Source organism: Macaca nemestrina, chromosome 7 (genome assembly GCF_043159975.1).
Source record: "Macaca nemestrina isolate mMacNem1 chromosome 7, mMacNem.hap1, whole genome shotgun sequence".
Taxonomy (NCBI): domain Eukaryota; kingdom Metazoa; phylum Chordata; class Mammalia; order Primates; family Cercopithecidae; genus Macaca; species Macaca nemestrina.
The window spans coordinates 32,300,280-32,311,426 of record NC_092131.1 but is presented as its reverse complement, the minus strand read 5'-3'; the positions used below and the strand labels follow the sequence as shown (position 1 = coordinate 32,311,426).

The window sequence follows — 11,147 nt, the reverse complement described above, 5'->3', positions numbered from 1 at the left end:
GACCTTCAGGAAGAAGTTACTTCACTTCTTGGAGTCTCGGTTTTCTTATCTATAAAATGCAGGCCAGCAATAGCAACTTTATCACAGAATTCTTGTGATGCATAAATGAGATAGTGCATTCAATTTGTTTAGCACTGTACAACAAATGTTAGCTTTTTGCTAGGATAGCCAGCACTCACGGAATGCTTACTATGTGGCAGGAATTTTCTAAATGTGTTCATGTATTAACTCATTCAAGTCTCAAAACAACACGGTGAGGTAGGTACTATTATTTCATCATTCCCATTTACAGATGAAGAAACTGAACCACAGAGAGGTGGAGTTTCCTTGATCTACAGTGACACCTCGTTGTAGCTAAGCTGCTGTTTGAACTCAGGGAGAATTTGGGCTCCTTACCAGGATCCCTCGCCAAGAATAGGATCAGTGCAGCGAGTCGAGGGTTTGCCCTTTGAAATGGGCTGGGACCGGCAGGTGGCAGACTAGCGCTGCTTGAGGTCAAAGACCGCTTCCAAGACCAAGCCCGGAGCCAGCTCTGCGCTAAGCGTTCCATCACACAACCGCGGACAGCTTCTTCAAACTCCCCTTTCCCTCCCCGCCACCCTAGGGTCTTCGCCCAGAATCCATCAGGAAATAATAGCCCCACATAACAGGTTCAAATGTAACCTCCCCAAGACAAAACCACGTCCGCAGGGAAAGAAGCGAGTAAAGCGAGTTTTCTGCAACTCCCCTTTAACCCAGAAGCGCAACCAGCCCGGGAATCTACAAATCTTTCTTTAGTTCAGCAAGGGGCTGGGAGCCTAAGCCAAGGGGAAGAAAGTTAGGGAATCTCTCTTGAATTCCCCAGGACACTTAGGTGGCCCCCGGCTTTGGTGCACGCGCGCAGGGCATGCGGACAGGCACCGGGGACGCTCTATTTTGCGGATTACCTCGGAAAGGCGGATATTCTTGCAGGGTCCACTGACAGCGGGTGGCAAATGAATTTGAGGGACAGTGCAAGGGGTGGGGGTTAACCGGGCGGTTTCCATGGCGCCCGGGGCGTGGGGGAGGAATGCATCCCGCAAGCTGTGGCGAAACAACTGCGCTGCCTGGCGGACCCGGCTCGAGAAGGCAAGAGACACCGGGTAGGGGGTGGAGTTGGGGGGGGTGGAGGAAACCAGCCAGGACGGGGGCGGGGCGGTCACGTGTGCCCGACGGGGCGAGGCCCCAAGCTGGCCCCGGAGAGGACTCTGCGGGCGAAGTGGCTGCGCAAGGAGAGAACTTTTCCTGCACAAGGAACGCCTTGTGGGGAGACCCAAGGCAGGAGCGGTCCGGAGCCGGCTGCAGCGTGTGCGGCCGGCCTTGGGACAACGATCGCCGCGGGTGGGAACAGACAGCCCCAAGCAAAAGTGGGAGGAGGAGCTTGGGGGTGAGCACAGGAAGCCCCACTTGAGGCTTTTACGCAGCCTCGAGTCTCTGTTTCTTCTGGAATAGGCAAGTGTCCTTTCGACTCTAAGAGACCAGCGGAAGCCACTATCCCTTAAGACTGCCGGAGTCCTCACCACTTCTCCAGGATTCCAAAGGAGACTGTGGTCATGGTGAATGAAGGTCCCAACCAGGAAGAGCGCGATGACACCCCTGCGCCGGAGTCCGCACTCCAAGCGGACCCCAGCGTCTCGGTCCATCCCAGCGTCTCCATCAACCCCAGCGTCTCTGTCCACCCCAGCAGTTCGGCCCACCCCAGTGGCTTAGCCCAACCCAGTGGCTTGGCTCACCCCAGTAGCTCGGGCCCTGAGGACCTCAGCGTGATCAAGGTGAGCAGGCGCCGTTGGGCCGTGGTCCTGGTGTTTAGCTGCTACTCCATGTGCAACGCCTTTCAGTGGATCCAGTACGGCTCCATCAATAACATCTTCATGCACTTCTACGGTGTCAGTGCCTTTGCCATCGACTGGCTGTCCATGTGCTACATGCTGACCTACATCCCTCTTCTCCTGCCAGTGGCTTGGCTGCTGGAGAAGTTCGGCCTCCGCACCATTGCCCTCACCGGCTCGGCTCTCAACTGCCTGGGGGCCTGGGTGAAGCTGGGCAGCCTGAAGCCACACCTCTTTCCAGTCACTGTGGTGGGCCAGGTCATCTGCTCCGTGGCCCAGGTTTTCATCCTAGGCATGCCCTCCCGCATCGCTTCTGTCTGGTTTGGGGCTAATGAGGTTTCAACAGCCTGCTCGGTGGCTGTCTTTGGCAATCAGGTAGGTAGAAGAGTCTGTGAATGTTCCCAGGGGTGTGTGTTAGATTGCACCTAACTATTGGGTATGGGAGGCTGTAATTTGCTGATTGTCCAACAGTGTTTGTGACTCTGGGTGACAGTGACTGGGTGTGACAGGCAGTGATTGTGATGCTGTAAGAGAGGCGGGAAACAAAAGCAGGGGGACCTGCTCTTTCAGCTTTTCATCACAGTTGCTCTTGCCCCAGCCGAAAGCATGCTTCTAGAACATACTATACCTTTGCTGTGTCATTCCTGAACCTGTGTCAGTCCACCAACTTAGACCTGTAACTTCAGGAATGCTCTTCGCTCTCTGGCAGCAGCCCCTGGGCATCAGACTATTCTGGTGTCATCAGAGCTTGGCAGTGTTTTCAGTTGGACCAACCAGCTTTCCTAGAGTGCAGTATCTCCTCTACTGCATAGAATTGCAAAGCCATGCCTGGTGGTGTTTGGCACTGTTTTTACCTTGTTTTATACACAGCTGAAGCCAGGACAGTGGGAACAGTGCTTTGTGCCAAACTCCTTGCCTGGGATTTGGAGCCAAGTCCAGCAGGATGGAGTAGAAATCTCACTCTGAATTTCCAAGGCCTAGAAAGGGTAGTTCATGTCTTAATCTTTTTCTCTTTCCTTCTTATTGGAAGGAGAAGCTCACATTCTTTGCATCTCAATGTGGTTATGATCCAGAAAGCTGGGCAGGTTGTAAACCTGAATGCCGTCTCCAAATACTCGAAACAAATATTTATGGGAATATTTAAAGCAAACGTCTTTCAGCCAGACCACTGCCTCCCAGTCTCACATCTTCCAAGCACGTACAGTCCTGGCTGTGTATTTAACAAAGGATTGGTAATCCTGTCTCACACGTCCCTGTGAAGAGACCACTGAACAGGCTTTGTGTGAGCAACCAGGCTGTTTATTTCACCTGGGTGCAGGCAGGCTGAGTCTGAAAAAGGAGTCAGCAAAGGGTGGTGGATTACCATTAGTTCTTATAGGTCTTGGGATAGGCAGTGGAGTTAGGAGCAATGTTTTGTGGACAGGGAGTGGATCTCACAAAGTACATTCTCAAGGTTGGGAAGAATTACAAAGAACCTTCTTAAGGGTGGGGGAGATTACAAAGTACATTGATCAGTTAGGGTGGGGCAGAAACAAATTACAATAGCGGAATGTCATCAGTTAAGGCTATTTTCACTTTTGTGGATCTTCAGTTGCTTTAGGCGATCTGGATGTATATATGCAGGTCACAGGGGATATGATGGCTTAGCTTGGGCTCAGAGGCCTGACATTCCTGTCTTCTTATATTAATAAGAAAAACAAAACAAAATAGTGAAGTGTTGGAGCAGCGAAAAATTTTGGGGGTGGTATGGAGAGATAATGGGCGATGTTTCTCAGGGCTGCTTCGAGTGGGATTAGGGGTGGCATGGGAACCTACAGTGGGAGAGATTCAACTGAAGAAAGGTTTTGGGGTAAAGGGTGATATTGTGGGGTTGTTAGAAGAATCATTGGTTGTATAGAATGATTGGTAATGGCCTGGATATGGTTTTGTATGAATTGAGAAACTAAATGGAAGACACAAGGTCCAAATAAGAGAAGGAGAAAAACAGGTATTAAAGGACTAAGAATTGGGAAGACCTAGGACATCTAATTAGAGAGTGTCCAAGGGGGTTAGCATAATTACTTGTTTGTTTGGCGAGTTTTGGGGCTTTATTCAAGACAGAGTCCTCTTTAAGTTTGAGGCTGAGCTTGGTGAGGTGTGTTTTTAAAAGACCATTAGTGCGTTCTACCTTTCCTGAAGATTGAGGGGTATGAACGTTTCACTGAATACCAACAGCCTGAGAAACTGCTTGGGTGATTCGACTAGTAAAGGTCAGTCCATTATCAGACATTCCTGTCTTCTTATATTAATAAGAAAAGCAAAACGAAATAGTGAAGTGTTGGAGCAGTGAAAAATTTTGGGGGTGGTATGAAGAGACTGTATAGAGGTGGGAAGGCCAAACCTAGGAATTATGTCTGACAGAAGGGAATAAATAACTTCAGTGGCCTTCTCAGACCCTGTGGGAAAGGCCTCTACCCATCTAGTGAAAGTGTCTACCCAGACCAAGAGGTATTTTAGTTTCCTGACTCAGGGCATGTGACTAAAGTCAATTTGCCAGTCCTGGGTGGGGGCAAATCCCCAGGCTTGATGTGTAGGGAAGGGTGGGGGCCTGAACAATCCCTGAGGAGTAGTAGCATAGCAGATGGAACACTGAGAAGTGATTTCCTTGAGGATAGATTTCCACAATGGAAAGGAAATGAGAGGTTCTAAAAGGCGGGAATGTACATGGAAGAGGTTATGCAAATGACGATAGAATAGAATGGGCCTGTGAGACTGGAAGGAGATATTTTCCTTGGTCCAAGAACCATTTGCCTTGTGTGGGAAGAGATTGATAGGTGGAAGTTTCAGTGTGAGAATAGGTGGAGTGACCCCTGAGAAGGAGAAAAACTGGCTGTGCACGACAGAAATTGGAATGCTAGCTGCTTCTTTAGCGACCTTATAAGCATAAGTGTTGCCCTGAGCCATGGGATCTGATGCCTTTTGGTGGCCCTTGCAGTGTATGACTCCAGCTTCCTTTGGAAGCAAAGCAGCCTTGATAAGAGTTTTTATTAACGAGGCATTAATGATGGAGGGCCCTGGCGTAGTGAGGAAACCTCTTTCAGCCTATATAACGGCATGATATGGAAGGCATATTTAGAGTCAGTATAAATATTGATGCGTAGTCCTTTTGCAAGAGTGAGGGCCTGAGTTGAGGCAATGAGTTCGGCTTGCTGAGAGGTAGTGGAGGACAGCAGGAGGTATATGTGTCAGGTGTGAGGAAGAAAATAGATTTTGGAAGTTATGAGAACTGTAGAGATTGAGTTGAGCATAGTTTGTGATTTTGAGGGCCTCTGAAAGTATTATGGTGGTGGCAGTGGCCGCTGCACAGAGGCGTGATGGCCAGCCTAAAACAGTAAGGTCAAGTTGTTTGGACAAAAAGGCTACAGGGCGCAATCCTGCTCTTGTGTAAGAATTTTGACCGCACAGCCCTGTACTTTGGCTGTGTGTAATGAAAAGGGTTGGGATAAGTTAGGGAGAGCTAGTGTGGGGGCAGCTTCTAGGGCTGTCTTTAAGGAACGGAAAGAGCAGTGGTGAAAGGATTTAGGATCTATAGGGTCAGATAGATTTGCTTTTGCGAGTTTATATAATGGTTTAATCAGGATGGTAAAACTAGGTATCCAAAGGCAGAAGTACAAAACCATGCCTAGGAAGGAAAGAAGTTGTTGTTTCGTAGAAGGTGTTGGGGTTTGGGAGATTAGCCAGACACGATCAGCAGGAAGAGCACGTTGTTTTCATGAAGAATTATGCCGAGATAGGTAACGGATGAGGAAGAAATTTGGGCTTGACTGAAGTAATGGGGGCTGTCTCTGAAGCCTTGCGGCAGTCCAGATCAGGTAAGTTACTGAGGCTGATGGGTGTCAGGGTCAGTCCAAGTGAAAGCGAAGACAGGTTGGGATGAAGGGTGCAAAGGAATAGTAAAGGAAGCATGTTTGAGATCCAGAACAGAATAATGGGTTATGGAGGGGTTGCGGAGGGAGGCAGTGAGGATAGGAGAGTCTATGGCTTTGGCACCACAGAGTGGATAGCCCAGATAATTTGGTTGATAAGGTGCAGATCCTGAACAAACCTGAAAGGCTTGTCCAGTTTTTGGACAGGTAAAATGGGGGAATTTTAAGGAGAGTTTATAGACTTTAAAAGGCCATGCTGGTACAAGCGAGTGATAACAGGCTTTAATCCTTTTAAAGCATGCTGTGGGATGGGATACTAGCATTGAGCGGGGTAAAAGTGATTAGGTTTTAATGGGATAGTAATGGGCGTGTGATTGGTTGCCAGGGAGAGAGTAGAGGAATCCCATACTTGTGGGTTAAGGTGGAGGGATTCGAGAGGAGGACACGAAGGAGGCTTTGAACTGGGTAAAAGGGCGGGAATGAGGTGTGGCTGTAGCCTAGGAATAGTCAGGGAAGCAGATAATTTAGTTAAAATGCCTTGACCTAATAAGGGAGCTGGGCAGGTGGGGATAACTAAAAAGGAGTGCATAAAAGAATGTTGTCCAAGTTGGCACCAGAGTTGGGGAGTTCTAAGAGGTTTAGAAGCCTGGCCGTCAATACCCACAACAGTTACAAAGGCAAAGGAAACAGGCCCTTGAAAAGAAGGTAATGTGGAGTTGGTAGGCTTGGTATTGATTAAGAAGGGGACGGATTTACCCTCCACTGTAAGAGTTACCTGAAGCTCAGTATCTGTGATGGTCCAGGGGGCTTCTGAGGCGATTGGGCAGCGTCAGTCTTCAGCTGCTAAGCCGAGTAAATCTGGGAAGGAGTCGGCCAAAGAACATTGGGTTTGGGCTCCAGGGGCTTTAGGAGCAGCGGCGATGTGAGTCAGACAGTCTGACCTCCAGTGGGGGCCCGCACAGACAGGCCGTGGCTTAGGAGGAATCCAGGGCTGACAGCATTCTGAGGCCCAGTGGCCAGACTTCTGGCATTTGAAGCAAGGTCCATGAGGATGTTTTGAAGGAGCCCCTGGGAGCTGTGGCTTAGATGTTCTGAAGTTCTTGTATGCTGGAGATGTGGTTGTGGGTTGTCTTACAGCGGAGGCAAGTAGCTGTAACTCAGAAATGCGTTGCTGTCTGGCTACCTCCTCTCTATTATTGTACACCTTGAAGGTGAGGTTGAATAATTCCTGTTGTGGGGTTTGAGGACTAGATTCCAATTTTTGAAGCTTTTTTCTAATGTCAGGAGCTGACTGGCTGATAAAATGCATATTAAGAATAAGGCGGCCTTCTGGCCCCTCTGAGTCTAGGGCAGTAAAGCGTCTAAGGGTTGCTGCTAAGCGGGCCATGAATGGGGCTGGGTTTTTGTCTTTACCTTGGGTAGTTTCTTTAAGTTTGTCATAATTAACAGCTTTGTAAGCTGCGTTTTTAAGCCCTTCAACTAGGCAGGAAACCATGTAATCTCGCCTAGCTATACCTGGGGAATCTGCCTGATAGTTCCATTGGGGAATTGCTCTAATGCCCTCCTGGAGGTCTGGCTCATGAAGCCGGCGGTTATCAGTGTGAGACTGGGCTAGAGAAAAAACTCTTTCCCGTTCATCTGGGCAGAGGGTAGCAGTGAGGATTACATTTAAGTCACTCCAGGTTAAATTGTAGGACAGAGTTAGATATCGGAATTCCTGTATATGTTTAGTGGGGTCTGATGAGAAAGAGCCTAAATGCTGGCTGATTTGTGAGAAGTCTGATAGAGAAAAAGGCACATGGACCCTGACTATGCCTTTAGCTCTAGCCACCTCTCTAAGAGGAAATAGTTGGGCAGGTGGGGGAGGGCTAGTCGCGAAACAAAACTGTAAGCCAGACCAGGTGTGAGGAGTGGAGGTGATAGAAAGATTATAGGGTGGGGGAGCAGAGGCTGAGGAAGAATTGGGACCTGGCTCGGCCTGGTGAGAAGCAGCCTGGGAAGAAGGGGACAGGTCAGATGAGTCCGTAGAAAAGAAGGATTCAAATAACTCAGAGCTTGGGGTGGAGACTGAAGGAACAGACAGGAGAGAAAGAAGAAAGATTTGGGACGAGTCACATTACGAGCAGAGATTAGGGAGGGACCAATGTGTAAAAGAATGCCTGGACATCAGGCACCTCAGACCATTTGCCCATTTTTTAGACAAAAATTATCCAGATCTTGTAGGATAGACAAATCGAAAGTGCCATTCTCTGGTCACTTGGAACTACTGTCGAGTTTGTATTGGGGCCAAGCGGTGTTGCAGAAGAAAATCAGGCACTTAAGTTTTAGGTCAGATGTGAGTTGAAGAGGTTTTAAGTTCTTGAGTACACAGGCTAAGGGAGAAGAAGGAGGAATGGAGGGTGGAAGGTTGCCCATAGTGAAGGAGGCAAGCTTAAAGAGAAGGGTAGAAACACGGAGAAGGGGGTGGGAGCAGCCCTGGGCTGCAATGTGGGTGAGCAGCCAAAGCAGGAGTCCCCGCAATTGACTTGCTACCAAGGGAATGTGGGTGAATGACCAAGGCAGGCGTCCCCGCGGAGATCAGACACCAATGAAGTGTGGGTGAATAATCAGGCAGGCGTCCCCGCGTCCCCGCAATGATTAAACACCAAGGGAAGGCTGTCTTCCGGAGTCCGTGACCGGCGCCGGAGTTTTGGGTCCACGGATAAAATGTGTCTCCTTGGTCTCTACTGGAGAGGAAAAAGAACTAGAATTGGAAGGACAGGGAGATTGAAGGGTAGCCAGAGAGGCTGGAGAAGAGAGTGAAAAGACTGCTTACCCGATTTGAAATTGGTGAGATGCTCCTTGGGCTGGTTGGTCTGAGGACCCGAGGTTGTAGGTGGATCTCTTCACGGAGTGAGGGTGAGGACAGGGAACTGGTCTCCTGAAGGAGTCCCTCTGACCTGGGTCTTTGGCACCAAATGTTTCAGGCGTCCGTGTGAAGAGACCACCGAACAGGCTTTGTGTGAGCAACAAGGCTGTTTATTTCACCTGGGTGCAGGCAGGCTGAGTCTGAAAAAGGAGCCAGCAAAGGGTGGTGGATTATCATTAGTTCTTATAGGATAGGCGGTGGAGTTAGGAGCAGTGGTTTGCGGACAGAGGGTGGATCTCACAAAGTACATTCTCAAGGTTGGGAAGAATTACAAAGAACCTTCTTAAGGGTGGGGGAGATTACAAAGTACATTGATCAGTTAGGGTGGGGCAGAAACAAATTACAATAGCGGAATGTCATCAGTTAAGGCTATTTTCACTTTTGTGGATCTTCAGTTGCTTCAGGCGATCTGGATGTATACCTGCAGGTCACAGGGGATATGATGGCTTAGCTTGGGCTCAGAGGCCTGACAAATCCCAGTTCTTCTCATTGGACTATTTTCTCCTATCTATTAATTTCATTTAGAAAATATAAACTTTCATTTGGAAATTTTTCATTTCAAACAGAAACTTTACAAAACTTCTCCAAAGGCAAATTTCCCTCTGTTCATCTTTACTACCAGGAAGGTAGTCACCTCACTTTGACCCTGACCGCACAGATCACTATAACCCTTATACTCCGGTAATTCTGACCTCTCTCTTCAAATGCTTCTTACATACTCCACAGGAGCACTACCTTCTGCTTGCATAAAATCCAACATTCTTCCTTTCGACAAGCATTTATCTAGCTTTTGCAAGACAGTGTGCTAGGGCGGCAAAGATAATCCTTGCCTTCGAAGAGATACTATACCAGGTTTTAAAAAATTGTACCAGGAGCCAAGATTCAGATTATATTAAAAAACAAACACACACACAACAACTAAGCAGATCATAGCATAGAGGATTTATTTTCAGTTCTCCTTGGGGTTTTTAGCATTTTCTTTACCTAATTGCTATGGGAAAGGGTGAAGAAGGTAGAGGAAGCTAATATCTATTAAACACCTACTATTATGCAAGGTACTTTTCATCCACTATTTAACTTAATCCTTTCAACAACTCTGTGAAGTAGGTGAAATTGTCCCCATTGTTGCAGGAGAGGGAACTGAGATCCAGATAAATCTTGCAAATTTATCCAGAGTCCTATAGCTACTGAATAGTAAAAAAGAAATTTAAACCTAGTTCCACCTTCAAAGCCACTCGCAGTTAGGTCAGTATTTCTTGTGGATCAAGCATATATGTAAAAAAAAAAAAAAAGAAAGAAAGAAAGAAAAGGCAGATTCTGAGGATTTAATTTTCCCCCGTGTCTCCAGGGTTATTGGTGATAGTTTCCAGCAGTTTTGTGTCGACTGTGAGGGCTTAGCACTTGCCTTCTTTTTTGAAGTTGCTGCTAGAGGGCTGATACTGCCTCTTCTAACCTAGCACAGCCATTGTATTGTCAAGAAGGTGAGGGTGGAGTCTCTAGCAGGAAGAAACCAGCAAATCCAGAGCTGGGGTGAGAGAGGGAAGATGAGCCTGGAGAATGCAACTGAGGCCCTTCCCTTTTCTTGGTATGCTCTGACCAGTTGCCCCCAGTTAGTAACAGCCTGGAATTTTTAGCAACACTTGTAGCATTGTTTCACCGGAAAATGAGCTGTGTGGGCTTTTAAGTGATACCCACACATTGTTATCCTGCAAGGGTCAAAAGAAAACCTTGTTTCCTTGGTGGTACTGGATGAGACAGATGTAGATCTAAAAAAGATATTCGAGGTCAGTCCTAACCAAGGTGAGAGTCCTATAGGATGGAGGTTGTGAGGGGACTTCACCAGGACCTTTGGGTAGCTCATAGCACAGTGCAATCTAGAAATAGAATAGGAGAGAATCAGTTTACTTTTAGAAGTGAGTACAGCCACTTTACAGAACCAGTTCTATAGAGCCACAGCTGTCTGTCTAAAATAGCACTGTCTGATAGAAATATGACACAGACCACAAATGCAAGTCACATGTAACTACGTTTTCTAGTAGCCACATTAAAGATGTAAATTTGTTTTAAGTAAAAAGAAAAGGTGAAATTGGTTTCAGTAAATGCCTTAATTTGTTTTATGCTGCTGTCACAGAATACCACAGACTGGGTAATTTGTAATGACCAGAAATTTATTTAGCTTACAGTTTGAGAGGCCGGGCAGTCCAAGGCCAAGTGACCAGCATCTGGTGATGGCCTTCTTGCTGCGTCATAACATGGTGGATGGCATCTCATGTTTAAGAAAGTACAACGGAGGGCCAAACTGACTTTTATGACAAACCCACCCTCATTCTAATGACACTGATCCATTCATGAAGGTAGAGCTTTCGTGACCTCTTGAAGGTTTCATGTCTCAGTAGTGTTACATTGGGAGTTAGGTTTCCAACACATGAACTTTTGCTGTTGTTATTGTTTTTGTTTTGAGATAGAGTCTCATTCTATCCACCCAGG

General features: G+C 47.4%; 1 protein-coding gene across 1 annotated transcript in view; it reads left to right on the top strand.

Moving 5' to 3' along the window:
* The first annotated feature begins 344 nt into the window (after positions 1-344).
* The window catches only part of LOC105495765 (FLVCR choline and putative heme transporter 2), a 71,098-nt gene continuing 60,295 nt past the window's right edge, over positions 345-11,147 (top strand). The window contains exon 1 of the mRNA XM_011765486.3: positions 345-2,222. Coding sequence (XP_011763788.2) covers positions 1,572-2,222 — 651 coding nt within the window. The 5' untranslated portion in view covers positions 345-1,571. The remainder of the gene's footprint in view (positions 2,223-11,147) is intronic.